At 46.1% G+C, this 27,186-nt stretch overlaps 1 protein-coding gene across 5 annotated transcripts in view; it reads right to left on the reverse strand.

Annotated features, from left to right (window-relative positions):
* The window catches only part of LOC139583361 (lethal(3)malignant brain tumor-like protein 4), a 151,697-nt gene that overhangs the window by 78,526 nt on the left and 45,985 nt on the right, over positions 1–27,186 (reverse strand). For all 5 annotated transcript variants that reach the window (XM_071414349.1, XM_071414348.1, XM_071414347.1 and 2 more), the window contains exon 13: positions 1,338–1,452. In XM_071414349.1, coding sequence (XP_071270450.1) covers positions 1,338–1,452 — 115 coding nt within the window. The remainder of the gene's footprint in view (positions 1–1,337; positions 1,453–27,186) is intronic.

Genomic DNA, 27,186 nt, shown 5'->3' on the forward strand with positions numbered 1-27,186 from the left:
TTTTTTATGCATGAATACAATGGCTCACTGTTCATTGTTGGCATTTCCTGCCTAAGTTTGCCCATTTTGCCAATGAAGTAATCATTAAAATAATTTGCAACATCAAATGGTTTTGTGATGAATAAGCCATCTGATTCAATGAAAGATGGAGTTTAAATGTGTCTTTCTGCCCATAATTTCATTAAAAAGTACTTCAAAGTTTTTTTTCCATAATTCTTTCTATCATTGATCTTGGCTTCATAATACAGTTTCATTGTTTGATTTAGCCAATAGGCAAGTAGTAGGTTAACGTGTGTCAACAACTGCAGTCAGTGGTATACATATATACATCTAACCCATGCGTGATGAGTAACTAAAATTGAATTACAATGAATGGAAAAGGCCTTAGAGGGTTAACTGGGGTAGACCAATACAAAGCCCTTAAGGCTTTGCTTATGTGGAAGATTTCCAAAATGAAGAGATTAAGACCTCTAGAGCGACATCCAAAATGTATTTTGCCATAATACATCACCCACCAAACTTCTACGACAAACCAAAATAAGATCTATGGTATTCAAGTCAGGTTTATGACCTGTATTGCTGTTGCCAAGATGAAACAACTTTTTTCTCCCCGACATACTCATGCACACCAGACACATTTCATTGGTCGTCCCAGACGTGTTTACCAAAAGGGGGAACTGAAGTGATTTGTTACAGTCTCTGAAGGAGACGAGTCCTCCACTTGGAATAAGATTATTTCTAAACTTTCATTTATTATTATTTATTTATTTATTATTTATTATTTAAATTTCTAAGCAGCCATTTATATTTTACCCCTAAAAACAAAATTGGTCAGCGGTAAAACGTCAAGAAAAACTAATCACGGCCAACGTTGAAAGAGAAAAACAGATGGCATTCTTCGAAGGTCAAGACATTTTCAAGGTCAAGACATTTCATGCACTGTGGCAACCTGTCAATCACAACGAAGGACTACTTGGAAATGAATACAGGTTTGTTTTTGGGCTGTATATGAAGATTTAGAGCGCACTACAAATCCCTGTGCCATAGAAAATACTTTGCACCATTCTATCAGCTGTGCTCTAATGTCAGTGAGATTGACCTCTGAAAGGGACAGGATCAATACATGGGCTATGGAATGGCCCTTGAGAGGAATGGAGTCTACTGGTTTGTGTGTAGGTGAGGGTGTTGGAACGGTTAGTGAAGAGCACACACTCGTAGATGTGTGCACACACAGAGACACACACACACACAGAGAGACACACACACACACAGAGAAAAACACAAGCTCATGCATGCACTGACGTGCACACACACACACAAAGGGGTTGTGAACTCACAGAGGGGGGGTTCCAGGGGGTGACCTGTCCGGGCACACCAGCCCACAGGGTGAAGGTCCGGCAGGTCAGAGTCCACCCAGAAGTCAAACTTCTCGTGCCAGCCATCAAAACGGATCTGATTGATACAGAGAGAGAGTGGAGAGAGAGAGAGAGGGAAGAGAGAGAGATACACACACACAGAGAAAGAGACAGACAGACACAGAGACACAGACACCGAGAGAAAGAGAGAAATAGAAACAAGAAACAACATTAGTATATCATTGTTCTTCATAAAGTGTGCTGTGATGTGTAACATTTTATTTGTACTGAATAAACGTTAAATATTTAAAGACCGTAGTAAACAAACATTTTAGGACACCAAGTTTAATGATCATAGAGCTGGTTCAAAATACAGTACCTGCTCCTAGTAGAGGACTCTTTGAAACTACAATGGAATGCATGACATTAAATACGGTGTGTAAGATCTGATTATTTTAGTTTTATTTAACCTTTATTTGAACAGGGAAGACATAGTGACATAGGTCTCTTTTACAAAATAAAAACTCCCAGAAATGTTCAATATGCACAAAAAACGTATTTCTCTCAAATTTTGGGCACAAATTAGTTTACATCCCTGTTAGTGAGCATTTCTCCTTTGCCAAGATAATCCAGCCACCTGACAGGTGTGGCATATCAAGAAGCTGATTAAACAGCATGATCATTACACAGGTGAACCTTGTGCTGCGGACAATAAAAGGCCCCTTTAAAATGTGCAATTTGTCTCAAGTTGAGGGAGCGTGCAATTGGCATGCTGACTGAAGGAATGTCCACCGAAGCTGTTGCCAGAGAATTTAATGTTCTCTACCATAAGACACCTCCAACATCCTTTTAGAGAATTACGTCCAGCCGGCCTCACAACCGCAGACCACAAGTAAAAACGCCAGTCCAGGACCTCCACATCCGGCTTCTTCACCTGCAGGATCGTCTGAGACCAGCCACCCGGACAGCTGATGAAACTGAGGAGTATTTATGTCTGTATTCTGATTGGCTGGGCCTTGCTCCCCAGTTGGTGGGCAGGTCTCTCAAGTGGGTGGGCCTATGACCTCCCATGGCCGCACCTTTAATTGACTGATTTCCTTATACGAAATCACCACAAATCAGTCGGTTACATTTCTCCACAAGTAAGTCCCCAATCAATAGTTTACATTGCCAGAACGGCACAAGAACATCCAGATGAAACTTATTTTGTTCCAGCAATACGGTGCATTAAAACTAAAAGCAGATCTGCCTAGGTCGGTGGAGACCCTAGGAACCTGAAGAGTTAACCAATCATGTGAACGGGTTAGGCAACTCAGGTGCCTGTACTTCAAACAGCAAAGTTAGATAAGACTGAAGTTTATGTAGTAGGGCCTTGATTACACCTCCTTATTTCAAGATGCATGAATTATACATCATGCTACTTAAAGCTAATCAATGAATCTTCCTCATTAGCTGGCAAGGGTTCTCATAGTGCTACTTTCAGTGCAATATTAAAGTTACCACCAAAATCCTAATCTATACTAACACCACCACCGCTTCGACCGATGCCTCTCAAAACGCGCCGTGTTTTTAGATTTCTGTTTCCAAATCTATTAAAACCATAAGGACTTGTCAGCTGACAAGCTGCAGCTCAAAGGTGCAGCTCATAACCATGGATCAGTGGTGCTATAGTACTGACAAGCTGCAGCTCATAACCATAGATTCAGTGGTGCTATAGTACTGACAAGCTGCAGCTCATAGGTTCAGTGGTGCTATAGTACTGACAAGCTGCAGCTCATAGATTCAGTGGAGCTATAGTACTGACAAGCTGCAGCTCATAGATTCAGTGGTGCTACAGTACTGACAAGCTGCAGCTCATAGGATCAGTGGTGCTATAGTACTGACAAGCTGCAGCTCATAGGATCAGTGGTGCTATAGTACTGACAAGCAGCAGCTCATCACCATGGTTCAGTGGTGCTATAGTACTGACAAGCTGCAGCTCATAGGTTCAGTGGTGCTATAGTACTGACAAGCTGCAGCTCATAACCATGGATCAGTGGTGCTATAGTACTGACAAGCTGCAGCTCATAACCATGGATCAGTGGTGTTATAGTACTGACAAGCAGCAGCTCATAGGTTCAGTGGTGCTATAGTACTGACAAGCTGCAGCTCATAACCATGGATCAGTGGTGCTATAGTACTGACAAGCTGCAGCTCATAGGTTCAGTGGTGCTATAGTACTGACAAGCTGCAGCTCATAGGATCAGTGGTGCTATAGTACTGACAAGCAGCAGCTCATCACCATGGTTCAGTGGTGCTATAGTACTGACAAGCTGCAGCTCATAGATTCAGTGGTGCTATAGTACTGACAAGCAGCAGCTCATCACCATGGTTCAGTGGTGCTATAGTACTGACAAGCAGCAGCTCATAGGTTCAGTGGTGCTACAGTACTGACAAGCAGCAGCTCATAGGTTCAGTGGTGCTATAGTACTGACAAGCAGCAGCTCATAGGTTCAGTGGTGCTACAGTACTGACAAGCAGCAGCTCATAGATTCAGTGGTGCTATAGTACTGACAAGCTGCAGCTCATAACCATGGATCAGTGGTGCTATAGTACTGACAAGCTGCAGCTCATAGATTCAGTGGTGCTATAGTACTGACAAGCTGTAGCTCATAGATTCAGTGGAGCTATAGTACTGACAAGCTGCAGCTCATAGGTTCAGTGGAGCTAAAGTACTGACAAGCTGCAGCTCATAGACTCAGTGGTGCTATAGTACTGACAAGCTGCAGCTCATAGATTCAGTGGAGCTATAGTACTGACAAGCTGCAGCTCATAGATTCAGTGGAGCTATAGTACTGACAAGCAGCAGATCATAACCATGGATCAGTGGTGCTATAGTACTGACAAGCTGCAGCTCATAGATTCAGTGGTGCTATAGTACTGACAAGCAGCAGCTCATAGACTCAGTGGTGCTATAGTACTGACAAGTAGCAGCTCATAGACTCAGTGGTGCTATAGTACTGACAAGCAGCAGCTCATAGGTTCAGTGGTGCTATAGTACTGACAAGCAGCAGCTCATAGGTTCAGTGGTGCTACAGTACTGACAAGCAGCAGCTCATAGATTCAGTGGTGCTATAGTACTGACAAGCTGCAGCTCATAACCATGGATCAGTGGTGCTATAGTACTGACAAGCTGCAGCTCATAGATTCAGTGGTGCTATAGTACTGACAAGCTGCAGCTCATAGATTCAGTGGAGCTATAGTACTGACAAGCTGCAGCTCATAGGATCAGTGGTGCTATAGTACTGACAAGCTGCAGCTCATAGGATCAGTGGAGCTATAGTACTGACAAGCTGCAGCTCATAGATTCAGTGGAGCTATAGTACTGACAAGCTGCAGCTTATAGGTTCAGTGGAGCTATAGTACTGACAAGCTGCAGCTCATAGATTCAGTGGAGCTATAGTACTGACAAGCTGCAGCTCATCACCATGGTTCAGTGGTGCTATAGTACTGACAAGCAGCAGCTCATAGGTTCAGTGGTGCTATAGTACTGACAAGCTGCAGCTCATAACCATGGATCAGTGGTGCTATAGTACTGACAAGCTGCAGCTCATAGGTTCAGTGGTGCTATAGTACTGACAAGCAGCAGCTCATAGGTTCAGTGGTGCTATAGTACTGACAAGCTGCAGCTCATAGGTTCAGTGGTGCTATAGTACTGACAAGCAGCAGTTCATAACCATGGATCAGTGGTGCTATAGTACTGACAAGCTGCAGCTCATAGATTCAGTGGTGCTATAGTACTGACAAGCAGCAGCACATAGGTTCAGTGGTGCTATAGTACTGACAAGCTGCAGCTCATAGGTTCAGTGGTGCTATAGTACTGACAAGCTGCAGCTCATAGGATCAGTGGTGCTATAGTACTGACAAACTGCAGCTCATAGGTTCAGTGGTGCTACAGTACTGACAAGCAGCAGCTCATAGGTTCAGTGGTGCTATAGTACTGACAAGCTGCAGCTCATAGGTTCAGTGGTGCTACAGTACTGACAAGCAGCAGCTCATAGATTCAGTGGTGCTATAGTACTGACAAGCTGCAGCTCATAACCATGGATCAGTGGTGCTATAGTACTGACAAGCTGCAGCTCATAGATTCAGTGGTGCTATAGTACTGACAAGCTGCAGCTCATAACCATGGATCAGTGGTGCTATAGTACTGACAAGCTGCAGCTCATAGATTCAGTGGTGCTATAGTACTGACAAGCTGCAGCTCATAGGTTCAGTGGTGCTATAGTACTGACAAGCTGCAGCTCATAGATTCAGTGGTGCTATAGTACTGACAAGCTGTAGCTCATAGATTCAGTGGTGCTATAGTACTGACAAGCTGCAGCTCATAGATTCAGTGGTGCTATAGTACTGACAAGCTGTAGCTCATAGATTCAGTGGAGCTATAGTACTGACAAGCTGCAGCTCATAGATTCAGTGGTGCTATAGTACTGACAAGCTGTAGCTCATAGATTCAGTGGAGCTATAGTACTGACAAGCAGCAGTTCATAACCATGGATCAGTGGTGCTATAGTACTGACAAGCTGCAGCTCATAGATTCAGTGGTGCTATAGTACTGACAAGCAGCAGTTCATAACCATGGATCAGTGGTGCTATAGTACTGACAAGCTGCAGCTCATAGATTCAGTGGTGCTATAGTACTGACAAGCAGCAGTTCATAGATTCAGTGGTGCTATAGTACTGACAAGCAGCAGTTCATAACCATGGATCAGTGGTGCTATAGTACTGACAAGCTGCAGCTCATAGATTCAGTGGTGCTATAGTACTGACAAGCAGCAGCTCATAGATTCAGTGGTGCTATAGTACTGACAAGCTGTAGCTCATAGATTCAGTGGTGCTATAGTACTGACAAGCTGCAGCTCATAACCATGGATCAGTGGTGCTATAGTACTGACAAGCTGCAGCTCATAGATTCAGTGGTGCTATAGTACTGACAAGCAGCAGCTCATAGATTCAGTGGTGCTATAGTACTGACAAGCTGTAGCTCATAGGTTCAGTGGAGCTATAGTACTGACAAGCTGCAGCTCATAACCATGGATCAGTGGTGCTATAGTACTGACAAGCTGCAGCTCATAACCATAGATTCAGTGGTGCTATAGTACTGACAAGCTGCAGCTCATAGGTTCAGTGGTGCTATAGTACTGACAAGCTGCAGCTCATAGATTCAGTGGAGCTATAGTACTGACAAGCTGCAGCTCATAGATTCAGTGGTGCTACAGTACTGACAAGCTGCAGCTCATAGGATCAGTGGTGCTATAGTACTGACAAGCTGCAGCTCATAGGATCAGTGGTGCTATAGTACTGACAAGCAGCAGCTCATCACCATGGTTCAGTGGTGCTATAGTACTGACAAGCTGCAGCTCATAGGTTCAGTGGTGCTATAGTACTGACAAGCTGCAGCTCATAACCATGGATCAGTGGTGCTATAGTACTGACAAGCTGCAGCTCATAACCATGGATCAGTGGTGTTATAGTACTGACAAGCAGCAGCTCATAGGTTCAGTGGTGCTATAGTACTGACAAGCTGCAGCTCATAACCATGGATCAGTGGTGCTATAGTACTGACAAGCTGCAGCTCATAGGTTCAGTGGTGCTATAGTACTGACAAGCTGCAGCTCATAGGATCAGTGGTGCTATAGTACTGACAAGCAGCAGCTCATCACCATGGTTCAGTGGTGCTATAGTACTGACAAGCTGCAGCTCATAGATTCAGTGGTGCTATAGTACTGACAAGCAGCAGCTCATCACCATGGTTCAGTGGTGCTATAGTACTGACAAGCTGCAGCTCATCACCATGGTTCAGTGGTGCTATAGTACTGACAAGCTGCAGCTCATCACCATGGTTCAGTGGTGCTATAGTACTGACAAGCTGCAGCTCATAACCATGGTTCAGTGGTGCTATAGTACTGACAAGCTGCAGCTCATAGGATCAGTGGTGCTATAGTACTGACAAGCTGCAGCTCATAGGATCAGTGGTGCTATAGTACTGACAAGCTGCAGCTCATAGGTTCAGTGGTGCTATAGTACTGACAAGCAGCAGCTCATAGGTTCAGTGGTGCTATAGTACTGACAAGCAGCAGCTCATCACCATGGTTCAGTGGTGCTATAGTACTGACAAGCTGCAGCTCATAGGTTCAGTGGAGCTATAGTACTGACAAGCTGCAGCTCATAACCATGGATCAGTGGTGCTATAGTACTGACAAGCTGCAGCTCATAACCATGGATCAGTGGTGTTATAGTACTGACAAGCAGCAGCTCATAGGTTCAGTGGTGCTATAGTACTGACAAGCTGCAGCTTATAACCATGGATCAGTGGTGCTATAGTACTGACAAGCTGCAGCTCATAACCATGGATCAGTGGTGTTATAGTACTGACAAGCAGCAGCTCATAGGTTCAGTGGTGCTATAGTACTGACAAGCTGCAGCTCATAACCATGGATCAGTGGTGCTATAGTACTGACAAGCTGCAGCTCATAGATTCAGTGGAGCTATAGTACTGACAAGCTGCAGCTCATAGATTCAGTGGAGCTATAGTACTGACAAGCTGCAGCTCATAGATTCAGTGGTGCTACAGTACTGACAAGCTGCAGCTCATAGGATCAGTGGTGCTATAGTACTGACAAGCTGCAGCTCATAGGTTCAGTGGTGCTATAGTACTGACAAGCTGCAGCTCATAGGATCAGTGGTGCTATAGTACTGACAAGCAGCAGCTCATCACCATGGTTCAGTGGTGCTATAGTACTGACAAGCTGCAGCTCATAGATTCAGTGGTGCTATAGTACTGACAAGCAGCAGCTCATCACCATGGTTCAGTGGTGCTATAGTACTGACAAGCTGCAGCTCATCACCATGGTTCAGTGGTGCTATAGTACTGACAAGCTGCAGCTCATAACCATGGTTCAGTGGTGCTATAGTACTGACAAGCTGCAGCTCATAACCATGGATCAGTGGTGCTATAGTACTGACAAGCTGCAGCTCATAACCATGGTTCAGTGGTGCTATAGTACTGACAAGCAGCAGCTCATCACCATGGTTCAGTGGTGCTATAGTACTGACAAGCTGCAGCTCATAACCATGGATCAGTGGTGCTATAGTACTGACAAGCTGCAGCTCATAGATTCAGTGGAGCTATAGTACTGACAAGCAGCAGCTCATAGGTTCAGTGGTGCTATAGTACTGACAAGCTGCAGCTCATAGGTTCAGTGGAGCTATAGTACTGACAAGCAGCAGCTCATAGACTCAGTGGTGCTATAGTACTGACAAGCTGCAGCTCATAGATTCAGTGGAGCTATAGTACTGACAAGCTGCAGCTCATAGACTCAGTGGTGCTATAGTACTGACAAGCTGCAGCTCATAGATTCAGTGGAGCTATAGTACTGACAAGCTGCAGCTCATAGATTCAGTGGAGCTATAGTACTGACAAGCTGCAGCTCATAGATTCAGTGGTGCTATAGTACTGACAAGCTGCAGCTCATAGATTCAGTGGTGCTATAGTACTGACAAGCAGCAGCTCATAGACTCAGTGGTGCTATAGTACTGACAAGCTGCAGCTCATAGATTCAGTGGAGCTATAGTACTGACAAGCTGCAGCTCATAGATTCAGTGGTGCTATAGTACTGACAAGCTGCAGCACATAGATTCAGTGGTGCTATAGTACTGACAAGCTGCAGCTCATAGATTCAGTGGTGCTATAGTACTGACAAGCTGCAGCTCATAACCATGGATCAGTGGTGCTATAGTACTGACAAGCTGCAGCTCATAGATTCAGTGGAGCTATAGTACTGACAAGCTGCAGCTCATAGGATCAGTGGTGCTATAGTACTGACAAGCTGCAGCTCATAGGTTCAGTGGTGCTATAGTACTGACAAGCTGCAGCTCATAGGATCAGTGGTGCTATAGTACTGACAAGCAGCAGCTCATCACCATGGTTCAGTGGTGCTATAGTACTGACAAGCTGCAGCTCATAACCATAGATTCAGTGGTGCTATAGTACTGACAAGCTGCAGCTCATAGGTTCAGTGGAGCTATAGTACTGACAAGCTGCAGCTCATAACCATGGATCAGTGGTGCTATAGTACTGACAAGCTGCAGCTCATAACCATGGATCAGTGGTGTTATAGTACTGACAAGCAGCAGCTCATAGGTTCAGTGGTGCTATAGTACTGACAAGCTGCAGCTTATAACCATGGATCAGTGGTGCTATAGTACCGACAAGCTGCAGCTCATAACCATGGATCAGTGGTGTTATAGTACTGACAAGCAGCAGCTCATAGGTTCAGTGGTGCTATAGTACTGACAAGCAGCAGCTCATAACCATGGATCAGTGGTGCTATAGTACTGACAAGCTGCAGCTCATAGGTTCAGTGGTGCTATAGTACTGACAAGCTGCAGCTCATAGGATCAGTGGTGCTATAGTACTGACAAGCAGCAGCTCATCACCATGGTTCAGTGGTGCTATAGTACTGACAAGCTGCAGCTCATAGGTTCAGTGGTGCTATAGTACTGACAAGCTGCAGCTCATAGATTCAGTGGTGCTATAGTACTGACAAGCAGCAGCTCATCACCATGGTTCAGTGGTGCTATAGTACTGACAAGCTGCAGCTCATAACCATGGTTCAGTGGTGCTATAGTACTGACAAGCTGCAGCTCATCACCATGGTTCAGTGGTGCTATAGTACTGACAAGCTGCAGCTCATAACCATGGTTCAGTGGTGCTATAGTACTGACAAGCTGCAGCTCATCACCATGGTTCAGTGGTGCTATAGTACTGACAAGCTGCAGCTCATCACCATGGTTCAGTGGTGCTATAGTACTGACAAGCTGCAGCTCAAAACCATGGTTCAGTGGTGCTATAGTACTGACAAGCTGCAGCTCATAACCATGGATCAGTGGTGCTATAGTACTGACAAGCTGCAGCTCATAACCATGGATCAGTGGTGCTATAGTACTGACAAGCTGCAGCTCATAGGTTCAGTGGTGCTATAGTACTGACAAGCTGCAGCTCATAGGATCAGTGGTGCTATAGTACTGACAAGCAGCAGCTCATCACCATGGTTCAGTGGTGCTATAGTACTGACAAGCTGCAGCTCATAGATTCAGTGGTGCTATAGTACTGACAAGCAGCAGCTCATCACCATGGTTCAGTGGTGCTATAGTACTGACAAGCTGCAGCTCATAACCATGGTTCAGTGGTGCTATAGTACTGACAAGCTGCAGCTCATCACCATGGTTCAGTGGTGCTATAGTACTGACAAGCTGCAGCTCATAACCATGGTTCAGTGGTGCTATAGTACTGACAAGCTGCAGCTCATAGGATCAGTGGTGCTATAGTACTGACAAGCTGCAGCTCATAGGATCAGTGGTGCTATAGTACTGACAAGCTGCAGCTCATAGGTTCAGTGGTGCTATAGTACTGACAAGCAGCAGCTCATAGGTTCAGTGGTGCTATAGTACTGACAAGCAGCAGCTCATCACCATGGTTCAGTGGTGCTATAGTACTGACAAGCTGCAGCTCATAGGTTCAGTGGAGCTATAGTACTGACAAGCTGCAGCTCATAACCATGGATCAGTGGTGCTATAGTACTGACAAGCTGCAGCTCATAACCATGGATCAGTGGTGTTATAGTACTGACAAGCAGCAGCTCATAGGTTCAGTGGTGCTATAGTACTGACAAGCTGCAGCTTATAACCATGGATCAGTGGTGCTATAGTACTGACAAGCTGCAGCTCATAACCATGGATCAGTGGTGTTATAGTACTGACAAGCAGCAGCTCATAGGTTCAGTGGTGCTATAGTACTGACAAGCTGCAGCTCATAACCATGGATCAGTGGTGCTATAGTACTGACAAGCTGCAGCTCATAGATTCAGTGGAGCTATAGTACTGACAAGCTGCAGCTCATAGATTCAGTGGTGCTATAGTACTGACAAGCAGCAGCTCATCACCATGGTTCAGTGGTGCTATAGTACTGACAAGCTGCAGCTCATAGATTCAGTGGTGCTATAGTACTGACAAGCAGCAGCTCATCACCATGGTTCAGTGGTGCTATAGTACTGACAAGCTGCAGCTCATAGATTCAGTGGTGCTATAGTACTGACAAGCAGCAGCTCATCACCATGGTTCAGTGGTGCTATAGTACTGACAAGCTGCAGCTCATAACCATGGTTCAGTGGTGCTATAGTACTGACAAGCTGCAGCTCATCACCATGGTTCAGTGGTGCTATAGTACTGACAAGCTGCAGCTCATAACCATGGTTCAGTGGTGCTATAGTACTGACAAGCTGCAGCTCATAACCATGGATCAGTGGTGCTATAGTACTGACAAGCTGCAGCTCATAACCATGGTTCAGTGGTGCTATAGTACTGACAAGCAGCAGCTCATCACCATGGTTCAGTGGTGCTATAGTACTGACAAGCTGCAGCTCATAGATTCAGTGGTGCTATAGTACTGACAAGCAGCAGCTCATCACCATGGTTCAGTGGTGCTATAGTACTGACAAGCTGCAGCTCATAACCATGGTTCAGTGGTGCTATAGTACTGACAAGCTGCAGCTCATCACCATGGTTCAGTGGTGCTATAGTACTGACAAGCTGCAGCTCATAACCATGGTTCAGTGGTGCTATAGTACTGACAAGCTGCAGCTCATAACCATGGATCAGTGGTGCTATAGTACTGACAAGCTGCAGCTCATAACCATGGTTCAGTGGTGCTATAGTACTGACAAGCAGCAGCTCATCACCATGGTTCAGTGGTGCTATAGTACTGACAAGCTGCAGCTCATAACCATGGATCAGTGGTGCTATAGTACTGACAAGCTGCAGCTCATAGATTCAGTGGAGCTATAGTACTGACAAGCAGCAGCTCATAGGTTCAGTGGTGCTATAGTACTGACAAGCTGCAGCTCATAGGTTCAGTGGAGCTATAGTACTGACAAGCAGCAGCTCATAGACTCAGTGGTGCTATAGTACTGACAAGCTGCAGCTCATAGATTCAGTGGAGCTATAGTACTGACAAGCTGCAGCTCATAGACTCAGTGGTGCTATAGTACTGACAAGCTGCAGCTCATAGATTCAGTGGTGCTATAGTACTGACAAGCAGCAGCTCATAGACTCAGTGGTGCTATAGTACTGACAAGCTGCAGCTCATAGATTCAGTGGAGCTATAGTACTGACAAGCTGCAGCTCATAGGTTCAGTGGTGCTATAGTACTGACAAGCTGCAGCTCATAACCATAGATTCAGTGGTGCTATAGTACTGACAAGCAGCAGCTCATCACCATGGTTCAGTGGTGCTATAGTACTGACAAGCTGCAGCTCATAACCATAGATTCAGTGGTGCTATAGTACTGACAAGCTGCAGCTCATAGGTTCAGTGGAGCTATAGTACTGACAAGCTGCAGCTCATAGATTCAGTGGTGCTATAGTACTGACAAGCTGCAGCTCATAACCATGGATCAGTGGTGCTATAGTACTGACAAGCTGCAGCTCATAACCATGGATCAGTGGTGTTATAGTACTGACAAGCAGCAGCTCATAGGTTCAGTGGTGCTATAGTACTGACAAGCTGCAGCTCATAACCATGGATCAGTGGTGCTATAGTACTGACAAGCTGCAGCTCATAACCATGGATCAGTGGTGTTATAGTACTGACAAGCAGCAGCTCATAGGTTCAGTGGTGCTATAGTACTGACAAGCAGCAGCTCATAACCATGGATCAGTGGTGCTATAGTACTGACAAGCTGCAGCTCATAGGTTCAGTGGTGCTATAGTACTGACAAGCTGCAGCTCATAGGATCAGTGGTGCTATAGTACTGACAAGCAGCAGCTCATCACCATGGTTCAGTGGTGCTATAGTACTGACAAGCTGCAGCTCATAGGTTCAGTGGTGCTATAGTACTGACAAGCTGCAGCTCATAGATTCAGTGGTGCTATAGTACTGACAAGCAGCAGCTCATCACCATGGTTCAGTGGTGCTATAGTACTGACAAGCTGCAGCTCATAACCATGGTTCAGTGGTGCTATAGTACTGACAAGCTGCAGCTCATCACCATGGTTCAGTGGTGCTATAGTACTGACAAGCTGCAGCTCATAACCATGGTTCAGTGGTGCTATAGTACTGACAAGCTGCAGCTCATCACCATGGTTCAGTGGTGCTATAGTACTGACAAGCTGCAGCTCATCACCATGGTTCAGTGGTGCTATAGTACTGACAAGCTGCAGCTCAAAACCATGGTTCAGTGGTGCTATAGTACTGACAAGCTGCAGCTCATAACCATGGATCAGTGGTGCTATAGTACTGACAAGCTGCAGCTCAACCATGGTTCAGTGGTGCTATAGTACTGACAAGCAGCAGCTCATCACCATGGTTCAGTGGTGCTATAGTACTGACAAGCTGCAGCTCATAACCATGGATCAGTGGTGCTATAGTACTGACAAGCAGCAGTGCATAACCATGGTTCAGTGGTGCTATAGTACTGACAAGCTGCAGCTCATAGATTCAGTGGTGCTATAGTACTGACAAGCTGCAGCTCATAGGTTCAGTGGTGCTATAGTACTGACAAGCAGCAGCTCATAGGTTCAGTGGTGCTATAGTACTGACAAGCAGCAGCTCATAACCATGGATCAGTGGTGTTATAGTACTGACAAGCAGCAGCTCATAGGTTCAGTGGTGCTATAGTACTGACAAGCTGCAGCTCATAGGTTCAGTGGTGCTATAGTACTGACAAGCTGCAGCTCATAACCATGGATCAGTGGTGCTATAGTACTGACAAGCTGCAGCTCATAGGATCAGTGGTGCTATAGTACTGACAAGCTGCAGCTCATAGATTCAGTGGAGCTATAGTACTGACAAGCTGCAGCTCATAGATTCAGTGGTGCTACAGTACTGACAAGCTGCAGCTCATAGGATCAGTGGTGCTATAGTACTGACAAGCTGCAGCTCATAGGTTCAGTGGTGCTATAGTACTGACAAGCTGCAGCTCATAGGATCAGTGGTGCTATAGTACTGACAAGCAGCAGCTCATCACCATGGTTCAGTGGTGCTATAGTACTGACAAGCTGCAGCTCATAGGATCAGTGGTGCTATAGTACTGACAAGCAGCAGCTCATAGGTTCAGTGGTGCTATAGTACTGACAAGCAGCAGCTCATAGGTTCAGTGGTGCTATAGTACTGACAAGCTGCAGCTCATAACCATGGTTCAGTGGTGCTATAGTACTGACAAGCAGCAGCTCATAGGTTCAGTGGTGCTATAGTACTGAGAAGCTGCAGCTCATAGATTCAGTGGTGCTATAGTACTGACAAGCTGCAGCTTATAACCATGGATCGGTGGTGCTATAGTACTGACAAGCTGCAGCTCATAACCATGGATCAGTGGAGTTATAGTACTGACAAGCAGCAGCTCATAGGTTCAGTGGTGCTATAGTACTGACAAGCAGCAGCTCATAGGTTCAGTGGTGCTATAGTACTGACAAGCAGCAGCTCATAGATTCAGTGGTGCTATAGTACTGACAAGCTGCAGCTCATCACCATGGTTCAGTGGTGCTATAGTACTGACAAGCTGCAGCTCATCACCATGGTTCAGTGGTGCTATAGTACTGACAAGCTGCAGCTCATAACCATGGTTCAGTGGTGCTATAGTACTGACAAGCTGCAGCTCATAACCATGGATCAGTGGTGCTATAGTACTGACAAGCTGCAGCTCATAACCATGGTTCAGTGGTGCTATAGTACTGACAAGCAGCAGCTCATCACCATGGTTCAGTGGTGCTATAGTACTGACAAGCTGCAGCTCATAACCATGGATCAGTGGTGCTATAGTACTGACAAGCTGCAGCTCATAGATTCAGTGGAGCTATAGTACTGACAAGCTGCAGCTCATAGACTCAGTGGTGCTATAGTACTGACAAGCTGCAGCTCATAGATTCAGTGGAGCTATAGTACTGACAAGCTGCAGCTCATAGATTCAGTGGAGCTATAGTACTGACAAGCTGCAGCTCATAGATTCAGTGGTGCTATAGTACTGACAAGCTGCAGCTCATAGATTCAGTGGTGCTATAGTACTGACAAGCAGCAGCTCATAGACTCAGTGGTGCTATAGTACTGACAAGCTGCAGCTCATAGATTCAGTGGAGCTATAGTACTGACAAGCTGCAGCTCATAGATTCAGTGGTGCTATAGTACTGACAAGCTGCAGCTCATAGATTCAGTGGTGCTATAGTACTGACAAGCTGCAGCTCATAACCATGGATCAGTGGTGCTATAGTACTGACAAGCTGCAGCTCATAGATTCAGTAGAGCTATAGTACTGACAAGCTGCAGCTCATAGGATCAGTGGTGCTATAGTACTGACAAGCTGCAGCTCATAGGTTCAGTGGTGCTATAGTACTGACAAGCTGCAGCTCATAGGATCAGTGGTGCTATAGTACTGACAAGCAGCAGCTCATCACCATGGTTCAGTGGTGCTATAGTACTGACAAGCTGCAGCTCATAACCATAGATTCAGTGGTGCTATAGTACTGACAAGCTGCAGCTCATAGGTTCAGTGGAGCTATAGTACTGACAAGCTGCAGCTCATAGATTCAGTGGTGCTATAGTACTGACAAGCTGCAGCTCATAACCATGGATCAGTGGTGCTATAGTACTGACAAGCTGCAGCTCATAGGATCAGTGGTGCTATAGTACTGACAAGCAGCAGCTCATCACCATGGTTCAGTGGTGCTATAGTACTGACAAGCTGCAGCTCATAACCATAGATTCAGTGGTGCTATAGTACTGACAAGCTGCAGCTCATAGATTCAGTGGTGCTATAGTACTGACAAGCTGCAGCTCATAGATTCAGTGGTGCTATAGTACTGACAAGCAGCAGCTCATAACCATGGTTCAGTGGTGCTATAGTACTGACAAGCTGCAGCTCATAGGATCAGTGGTGCTATAGTACTGACAAGCAGCAGCTCATAGGTTCAGTGGTGCTATAGTACTGACAAGCTGCAGCTCATAGAATCAGTGGTGCTATAGTACTGACAAGCTGCAGCTCATAGATTCAGTGGAGCTATAGTACTGACAAGCTGCAGCTCATAGATTCAGTGGTGCTACAGTACTGACAAGCTGCAGCTCATAGGATCAGTGGTGCTATAGTACTGACAAGCTGCAGCTCATAGGTTCAGTGGTGCTATAGTACTGACAAGCTGCAGCTCATAGGATCAGTGGTGCTATAGTACTGACAAGCAGCAGCTCATAGGTTCAGTGGTGCTATAGTACTGACAAGCAGCAGCTCATAGGTTCAGTGGTGCTATAGTACTGACAAGCTGCAGCTCATAACCATGGTTCAGTGGTGCTATAGTACTGACAAGCAGCAGCTCATAGGTTCAGTGGTGCTATAGTACTGACAAGCAGCAGCTCATAGGTTCAGTGGTGCTATAGTACTGAGAAGCTGCAGCTCATAGATTCAGTGGTGCTATAGTACTGACAAGCTGCAGCTTATAACCATGGATCAGTGGTGCTATAGTACTGACAAGCTGCAGCTCATAACCATGGATCAGTGGAGTTATAGTACTGACAAGCAGCAGCTCATAGGTTCAGTGGTGCTATAGTACTGACAAGCAGCAGCTCATAGGTTCAGTGGTGCTATAGTACTGACAAGCAGCAGCTCATAGATTCAGTGGTGCTATAGTACTGACAAGCTGCAGCTCATCACCATGGTTCAGTGGTGCTATAGTACTGACAAGCTGCAGCTCATCACCATGGTTCAGTGGTGCTATAGTACTGACAAGCTGCAGCTCATAACCATGGTTCAGTGGTGCTATAGTACTGACAAGCAGCAGCTCATAACCATGGATCAGTGGTGCTATAGTACTGACAAGCTGCAGCTCATAACCATGGTTCAGTGGTGCTATAGTACTGACAAGCAGCAGCTCATCACCATGGTTCAGTGGTGCTATAGTACTGACAAGCTGCAGCTCATAACCATGGATCAGTGGTGCTATAGTACTGACAAGCTGCAGCTCATAGATTCAGTGGAGCTATAGTACTGACAAGCAGCAGCTCATAGGTTCAGTGGTGCTATAGTACTGACAAGCTGCAGCTCATAGGTTCAGTGGAGCTATAGTACTGACAAGCAGCAGCTCATAGACTCAGTGGTGCTATAGTACTGACAAGCAGCAGCTCATAGACTCAGTGGTGCTATAGTACTGACAAGCTGCAGCTCATAGACTCAGTGGTGCTATAGTACTGACAAGCTGCAGCTCATAGATTCAGTGGAGCTATAGTACTGACAAGCTGCAGCTCATAGATTCAGTGGAGCTATAGTACTGACAAGCTGCAGCTCATAGATTCAGTGGTGCTATAGTACTGACAAGCTGCAGCTCATAGATTCAGTGGTGCTATAGTACTGACAAGCAGCAGCTCAGACTCAGTGGTGCTATAGTACTGACAAGCTGCAGCTCATAGATTCAGTGGAGCTATAGTACTGACAAGCTGCAGCTCATAGATTCAGTGGTGCTATAGTACTGACAAGCTGCAGCTCATAGATTCAGTGGTGCTATAGTACTGACAAGCTGCAGCTCATAACCATGGATCAGTGGTGCTATAGTACTGACAAGCTGCAGCTCATAGATTCAGTGGAGCTATAGTACTGACAAGCTGCAGCTCATAGGATCAGTGGTGCTATAGTACTGACAAGCTGCAGCTCATAGGTTCAGTGGTGCTATAGTACTGACAAGCTGCAGCTCATAGGATCAGTGGTGCTATAGTACTGACAAGCAGCAACTCATCACCATGGTTCAGTGGTGCTATAGTACTGACAAGCTGCAGCTCATAACCATAGATTCAGTGGTGCTATAGTACTGACAAGCTGCAGCTCATAGGTTCAGTGGAGCTATAGTACTGACAAGCTGCAGCTCATAGATTCAGTGGTGCTATAGTACTGACAAGCTGCAGCTCATAACCATGGATCAGTGGTGCTATAGTACTGACAAGCTGCAGCTCATAGGATCAGTGGTGCTATAGTACTGACAAGCAGCAGCTCATCACCATGGTTCAGTGGTGCTATAGTACTGACAAGCTGCAGCTCATAACCATAGATTCAGTGGTGCTATAGTACTGACAAGCTGCAGTTCATAACCATAGATTCAGTGGTGCTATAGTACTGACAAGCAGCAGCTCATCACCATGGTTCAGTGGTGCTATAGTACTGACAAGCTGCAGCTCATAGGATCAGTGGAGCTATAGTACTGACAAGCTGCAGCTCATAGGATCAGTGGTGCTATAGTACTGACAAGCTGCAGCTCATAGGTTCAGTGGTGCTATAGTACTGACAAGCAGCAGCTCATAGGTTCAGTGGTGCTATAGTACTGACAAGCAGCAGCTCATAACCATGGATCAGTGGTGTTATAGTACTGACAAGCAGCAGCTCATAGGTTCAGTGGTGCTATAGTACTGACAAGCTGCAGCTCATAGGTTCAGTGGTGCTATAGTACTGACAAGCTGCAGCTCATAACCATGGATCAGTGGTGCTATAGTACTGACAAGCAGCAGCTCATAGGTTCAGTGGTGCTATAGTACTGACAAGCTGCAGCTCATAGGATCAGTGGTGCTATAGTACTGACAAGCTGCAGCTCATAGGTTCAGTGGTGCTATAGTACTGACAAGCTGCAGCTCATAGGATCAGTGGTGCTATAGTACTGACAAGCTGCAGCTCATAGGTTCAGTGGTGCTATAGTACTGACAAGCTGCAGCTCATAGGTTCAGTGGTGCTATAGTACTGACAAGCAGCAGCTCATAGGATCAGTGGTGCTATAGTACTGACAAGCTGCAGCTCATAGGTTCAGTGGTGCTATAGTACTGACAAGCTGCAGCTCATAGGATCAGTGGTGCTATAGTACTGACAAGCTGCAGCTCATAGGTTCAGTGGTGCTATAGTACTGACAAGCTGCAGCTCATAGGATCAGTGGTGCTATAGTACTGACAAGCTGCAGGTCATAGATTCAGTGGAGCTATAGTACTGACAAGCTGCAGCTCATAGATTCAGTGGTGCTACAGTACTGACAAGCTGCAGCTCATAGGATCAGTGGTGCTATAGTACTGACAAGCTGCAGCTCATAGGTTCAGTGGTGCTATAGTACTGACAAGCTGCAGCTCATAGGATTAGTGGTGCTATAGTACTGACAAGCAGCAGCTCATCACCATGGTTCAGTGGTGCTATAGTACTGACAAGCTGCAGCTCATAGGATCAGTGGTGCTATAGTACTGACAAGCAGCAGCTCATAGGTTCAGTGGTGCTATAGTACTGACAAGCAGCAGCTCATAGGTTCAGTGGTGCTATAGTACTGACAAGCTGCAGCTCATAACCATGGTTCAGTGGTGCTATAGTACTGACAAGCAGCAGCTCATAGGTTCAGTGGTGCTATAGTACTGACAAGCAGCAGCTCATAGGTTCAGTGGTGCTATAGTACTGAGAAGCTGCAGCTCATAGATTCAGTGGTGCTATAGTACTGACAAGCTGCAGCTTATAACCATGGATCAGTGGTGCTATAGTACTGACAAGCTGCAGCTCATAACCATGGATCAGTGGAGTTATAGTACTGACAAGCAGCAGCTCATAGGTTCAGTGGTGCTATAGTACTGACAAGCAGCAGCTCATAGGTTCAGTGGTGCTATAGTACTGACAAGCAGCAGCTCATAGATTCAGTGGTGCTATAGTACTGACAAGCTGCAGCTCATAACCATGGCTCAGTGGTGCTATAGTACTGACAAGCTGCAGCTCATAGGTTCAGTGGTGCTATAGTACTGACAAGCAGCAGCTCGTAGATTCAGTGGTGCTATAGTACTGACAAGCAGCAGCTCATAGGTTCAGTGGTGCTATAGTACTGACAAGCTGCAGCTCATAGATTCAGTGGAGCTATAGTACTGACAAGCTGCAGCTCATAGACTCAGTGGTGCTATAGTACTGACAAGCTGCAGCTCATAGATTCAGTGGAGCTATAGTACTGACAAGCTGCAGCTCATAGATTCAGTGGAGCTATAGTACTGACAAGCTGCAGCTCATAGATTCAGTGGTGCTATAGTACTGACAAGCTGCAGCTCATAGATTCAGTGGTGCTATAGTACTGACAAGCAGCAGCTCATAGACTCAGTGGTGCTATAGTACTGACAAGCTGCAGCTCATAGATTCAGTGGAGCTATAGTACTGACAAGCTGCAGCTCATAGATTCAGTGGAGCTATAGTACTGACAAGCTGCAGCTCATAGATTCAGTGGTGCTATAGTACTGACAAGCTGCAGCTCATAGATTCAGTGGTGCTATAGTACTGACAAGCTGCAGCTCATAACCATGGATCAGTGGTGCTATAGTACTGACAAGCTGCAGCTCATAGATTCAGTGGAGCTATAGTACTGACAAGCTGCAGCTCATAGGATCAGTGGTGCTATAGTACTGACAAGCTGCAGCTCATAGGTTCAGTGGTGCTATAGTACTGACAAGCTGCAGCTCATAGGATCAGTGGTGCTATAGTACTGACAAGCAGCAGCTCATCACCATGGTTCAGTGGTGCTATAGTACTGACAAGCTGCAGCTCATAACCATAGATTCAGTGGTGCTATAGTACTGACAAGCTGCAGCTCATAGGTTCAGTGGAGCTATAGTACTGACAAGCTGCAGCTCATAGATTCAGTGGTGCTATAGTACTGACAAGCTGCAGCTCATAACCATGGATCAGTGGTGCTATAGTACTGACAAGCTGCAGCTCATAGGATCAGTGGTGCTATAGTACTGACAAGCAGCAGCTCATCACCATGGTTCAGTGGTGCTATAGTACTGACAAGCTGCAGCTCATAACCATAGATTCAGTGGTGCTATAGTACTGACAAGCTGCAGCTCATAGATTCAGTGGTGCTATAGTACTGACAAGCTGCAGCTCATAGATTCAGTGGTGCTATAGTACTGACAAGCAGCAGCTCATCACCATGGTTCAGTGGTGCTATAGTACTGACAAGCTGCAGCTCATAGGATCAGTGGAGCTATAGTACTGACAAGCTGCAGCTCATAGGATCAGTGGTGCTATAGTACTGACAAGCTGCAGCTCATAGGTTCAGTGGTGCTATAGTACTGACAAGCAGCAGCTCATAGGTTCAGTGGTGCTATAGTACTGACAAGCAGCAGCTCGTAGATTCAGTGGTGCTATAGTACTGACAAGCAGCAGCTCATAGGTTCAGTGGTGCTATAGTACTGACAAGCTGCAGCTCATAGATTCAGTGGAGCTATAGTACTGACAAGCTGCAGCTCAGACTCAGTGGTGCTATAGTACTGACAAGCTGCAGCTCATAGATTCAGTGGAGCTATAGTACTGACAAGCTGCAGCTCATAGATTCAGTGGAGCTATAGTACTGACAAGCTGCAGCTCATAGATTCAGTGGTGCTATAGTACTGACAAGCTGCAGCTCATAGATTCAGTGGTGCTATAGTACTGACAAGCAGCAGCTCATAGACTCAGTGGTGCTATAGTACTGACAAGCTGCAGCTCATAGATTCAGTGGAGCTATAGTACTGACAAGCTGCAGCTCATAGATTCAGTGGAGCTATAGTACTGACAAGCTGCAGCTCATAGATTCAGTGGTGCTATAGTACTGACAAGCTGCAGCTCATAGATTCAGTGGTGCTATAGTACTGACAAGCTGCAGCTCATAACCATGGATCAGTGGTGCTATAGTACTGACAAGCTGCAGCTCATAGATTCAGTGGAGCTATAGTACTGACAAGCTGCAGCTCATAGGATCAGTGGTGCTATAGTACTGACAAGCTGCAGCTCATAGGTTCAGTGGTGCTATAGTACTGACAAGCTGCAGCTCATAGGATCAGTGGTGCTATAGTACTGACAAGCAGCAGCTCATCACCATGGTTCAGTGGTGCTATAGTACTGACAAGCTGCAGCTCATAACCATAGATTCAGTGGTGCTATAGTACTGACAAGCTGCAGCTCATAGGTTCAGTGGAGCTATAGTACTGACAAGCTGCAGCTCATAGATTCAGTGGTGCTATAGTACTGACAAGCTGCAGCTCATAACCATGGATCAGTGGTGCTATAGTACTGACAAGCTGCAGCTCATAGGATCAGTGGTGCTATAGTACTGACAAGCAGCAGCTCATCACCATGGTTCAGTGGTGCTATAGTACTGACAAGCTGCAGCTCATAACCATAGATTCAGTGGTGCTATAGTACTGACAAGCTGCAGCTCATAGATTCAGTGGTGCTATAGTACTGACAAGCTGCAGCTCATAGATTCAGTGGTGCTATAGTACTGACAAGCAGCAGCTCATCACCATGGTTCAGTGGTGCTATAGTACTGACAAGCTGCAGCTCATAGGATCAGTGGAGCTATAGTACTGACAAGCTGCAGCTCATAGGATCAGTGGTGCTATAGTACTGACAAGCTGCAGCTCATAGGTTCAGTGGTGCTATAGTACTGACAAGCAGCAGCTCATAGGTTCAGTGGTGCTATAGTACTGACAAGCAGCAGCTCGTAGATTCAGTGGTGCTATAGTACTGACAAGCAGCAGCTCATAGGTTCAGTGGTGCTATAGTACTGACAAGCTGCAGCTCATAGATTCAGTGGAGCTATAGTACTGACAAGCTGCAGCTCATAGACTCAGTGGTGCTATAGTACTGACAAGCTGCAGCTCATAGATTCAGTGGAGCTATAGTACTGACAAGCTGCAGCTCATAGATTCAGTGGAGCTATAGTACTGACAAGCTGCAGCTCATAGATTCAGTGGTGCTATAGTACTGACAAGCTGCAGCTCATAGATTCAGTGGTGCTATAGTACTGACAAGCAGCAGCTCATAGACTCAGTGGTGCTATAGTACTGACAAGCTGCAGCTCATAGATTCAGTGGAGCTATAGTACTGACAAGCTGCAGCTCATAGATTCAGTGGAGCTATAGTACTGACAAGCTGCAGCTCATAGATTCAGTGGTGCTATAGTACTGACAAGCTGCAGCTCATAGATTCAGTGGTGCTATAGTACTGACAAGCTGCAGCTCATAACCATGGATCAGTGGTGCTATAGTACTGACAAGCTGCAGCTCATAGATTCAGTGGAGCTATAGTACTGACAAGCTGCAGCTCATAGGATCAGTGGTGCTATAGTACTGACAAGCTGCAGCTCATAGGTTCAGTGGTGCTATAGTACTGACAAGCTGCAGCTCATAGGATCAGTGGTGCTATAGTACTGACAAGCAGCAGCTCATCACCATGGTTCAGTGGTGCTATAGTACTGACAAGCTGCAGCTCATAACCATAGATTCAGTGGTGCTATAGTACTGACAAGCTGCAGCTCATAGGTTCAGTGGAGCTATAGTACTGACAAGCTGCAGCTCATAGATTCAGTGGTGCTATAGTACTGACAAGCTGCAGCTCATAACCATGGATCAGTGGTGCTATAGTACTGACAAGCTGCAGCTCATAGGATCAGTGGTGCTATAGTACTGACAAGCAGCAGCTCATCACCATGGTTCAGTGGTGCTATAGTACTGACAAGCTGCAGCTCATAACCATAGATTCAGTGGTGCTATAGTACTGACAAGCTGCAGCTCATAGATTCAGTGGTGCTATAGTACTGACAAGCTGCAGCTCATAGATTCAGTGGTGCTATAGTACTGACAAGCAGCAGCTCATCACCATGGTTCAGTGGTGCTATAGTACTGACAAGCTGCAGCTCATAGGATCAGTGGAGCTATAGTACTGACAAGCTGCAGCTCATAGGATCAGTGGTGCTATAGTACTGACAAGCTGCAGCTCATAGGTTCAGTGGTGCTATAGTACTGACAAGCAGCAGCTCATAGGTTCAGTGGTGCTATAGTACTGACAAGCAGCAGCTCATAACCATGGATCAGTGGTGTTATAGTACTGACAAGCAGCAGCTCATAGGTTCAGTGGTGCTATAGTACTGACAAGCTGCAGCTCATAGGTTCAGTGGTGCTATAGTACTGACAAGCTGCAGCTCATAACCATGGATCAGTGGTGCTATAGTACTGACAAGCAGCAGCTCATAGGTTCAGTGGTGCTATAGTACTGACAAGCTGCAGCTCATAGGTTCAGTGGTGCTATAGTACTGACAAGCTGCAGCTCATAGGATCAGTGGTGCTATAGTACTGACAAGCTGCAGCTCATAGGTTCAGTGGTGCTATAGTACTGACAAGCTGCAGCTCATAGGATCAGTGGTGCTATAGTACTGACAAGCTGCAGCTCATAGGTTCAGTGGTGCTATAGTACTGACAAGCTGCAGCTCATAGGTTCAGTGGTGCTATAGTACTGACAAGCAGCAGCTCATAGGATCAGTGGTGCTATAGTACTGACAAGCTGCAGCTCATAGGTTCAGTGGTGCTATAGTACTGACAAGCTGCAGCTCATAGGATCAGTGGTGCTATAGTACTGACAAGCTGCAGCTCATAGGTTCAGTGGTGCTATAGTACTGACAAGCTGCAGCTCATAGGATCAGTGGTGCTATAGTACTGACAAGCTGCAGCTCATAGATTCAGTGGAGCTATAGTACTGACAAGCTGCAGCTCATAGGATCAGTGGTGCTATAGTACTGACAAGCTGCAGCTCATAGGTTCAGTGGTGCTATAGTACTGACAAGCTGCAGCTCATAGGATCAGTGGTGCTATAGTACTGACAAGCAGCAGCTCATCACCATGGTTCAGTGGTGCTATAGTACTGACAAGCTGCAGCTCATAGGATCAGTGGTGCTATAGTACTGACAAGCAGCAGCTCATAGGTTCAGTGGTGCTATAGTACTGACAAGCAGCAGCTCATAGGTTCAGTGGTGCTATAGTACTGACAAGCTGCAGCTCATAACCATGGTTCAGTGGTGCTATAGTACTGACAAGCAGCAGCTCATAGGTTCAGTGGTGCTATAGTACTGACAAGCAGCAGCTCATAGGTTCAGTGGTGCTATAGTACTGAGAAGCTGCAGCTCATAGATTCAGTGGTGCTATAGTACTGACAAGCTGCAGCTTATAACCATGGATCAGTGGTGCTATAGTACTGACAAGCTGCAGCTCATAACCATGGATCAGTGGAGTTATAGTACTGACAAGCAGCAGCTCATAGGTTCAGTGGTGCTATAGTACTGACAAGCAGCAGCTCATAGGTTCAGTGGTGCTATAGTACTGACAAGCAGCAGTTCATAACCATGGCTCAGTGGTGCTATAGTACTGACAAGCTGCAGCTCATAGGTTCAGTGGTGCTATAGTACTGACAAGCAGCAGCTCATAGATTCAGTGGTGCTATAGTACTGACAAGCAGCAGCTCATAGATTCAGTGGTGCTATAGTACTGACAAGCAGCAGCTCATAGGTTCAGTGGTGCTATAGTACTGACAAGCTGCAGCTCATAACCATGGCTCAGTAGTTCTATAGTGTTCCACCAGGGTATTTAGCAGGCTTGACCCCTGTGTGTGTGTCCCTAGAGTAGCTACACAAATAAATCTGTGTATGTCTTATGTAGCACTAACCACTAACGGATGCCGAGAGGGTTCCTGTGAAGACGGATGCCGAGAGGGTTCCTGTGAAGACGGATGCCGAGAGGGTTCCTGTGAAGACGGATGCCGAGAGGGTTCCTGTGAAGACGGATGCCGAGAGGGTTCCTGTGAAGACGGATGCCGAGAGGGTTCCTGTGAAGACGGATGCCGAGAGGGTTCCTGTGAAGACGGATGCCGAGAGGGTTCCTGTGAAGACGGATGCCGAGAGGGTTCCTGTGAAGACGGATGCCGAGAGGGTTCCTGTGAAGACGGATGCCGAGAGGGTTCCTGTGAAGACGGATGCCGAGAGGGTTCCTGTGAAGACGGATGCCGAGAGGGTTCCTGTGAAGACGGATGCCGAGAGGGTTCCTGTGAAGACGGATGCCGAGAGGGTTCCTGTGAAGACGGATGCCGAGAGGGTTCCTGTGAAGACGGATGCCGAGAGGGTTCCTGTGAAGACGGATGCCGAGAGGGTTCCTGTGAAGACGGATGCCGAGAGGGTTCCTGTGAAGACGGATGCCGAGAGGGTTCCTGTGAAGACGGATGCCGAGAGGGTTCCTGTGAAGACGGATGCCGAGAGGGTTCCTGTGAAGACGGATGCCGAGAGGGTTCCTGTGAAGACGGATGCCGAGAGGGTTCCTGTGAAGACGGATGACGAGAGGGTTCCTGTGAAGACGGATGACGAGAGGGTTCCTGTGAAGACGGATGACGAGAGGGTTCCTGTGAAGACGGATGACGAGAGGGTTCCTGTGAAGACGGATGCCATTTTAACTGTGGGCCGGGTGGGGGAGAATCAACGCAGTCCATAAACTGCTTTGACACATGCTAAAGCCACTAGGAGTTAATGACGCCTGTCTGATCACATAAATCATGAACCCTCTACAGTCTAAGCCCTGTCTAAGCCGAGGGAGAGGGGTTCTATTAAACTATATGGAATAGGTCATATAGGTCATACCAAGGATCACTTAGCTATTTGATTTTGAATTTTAAGACCCCTTAAAAGTAATACAAATATAAAAATAAAAAAATAAAAATATATATTTTTTTTTTTTAAAGATACATTTAATTTGGCCTTAGTGCTTTTAGCCGATAAAAACGCCTTGAATAACAGATTCACTACATGGAACAACAGATAGTTTGTTCTGAAGTGTCTGAGATAGATCAGGAAGCATTAGCATTTAAAACAAATTATTTTGTACATGTATTTGACCCATTATTTTTTTACACTAAACTGTCTCCATATATACACTTCCATAATTAGTTTTAACTGGTACCGGCGGACCT

This window comes from Salvelinus alpinus, chromosome 8 (assembly GCF_045679555.1).
Source record: "Salvelinus alpinus chromosome 8, SLU_Salpinus.1, whole genome shotgun sequence".
In the NCBI taxonomy this organism is placed as follows: domain Eukaryota; kingdom Metazoa; phylum Chordata; class Actinopteri; order Salmoniformes; family Salmonidae; genus Salvelinus; species Salvelinus alpinus.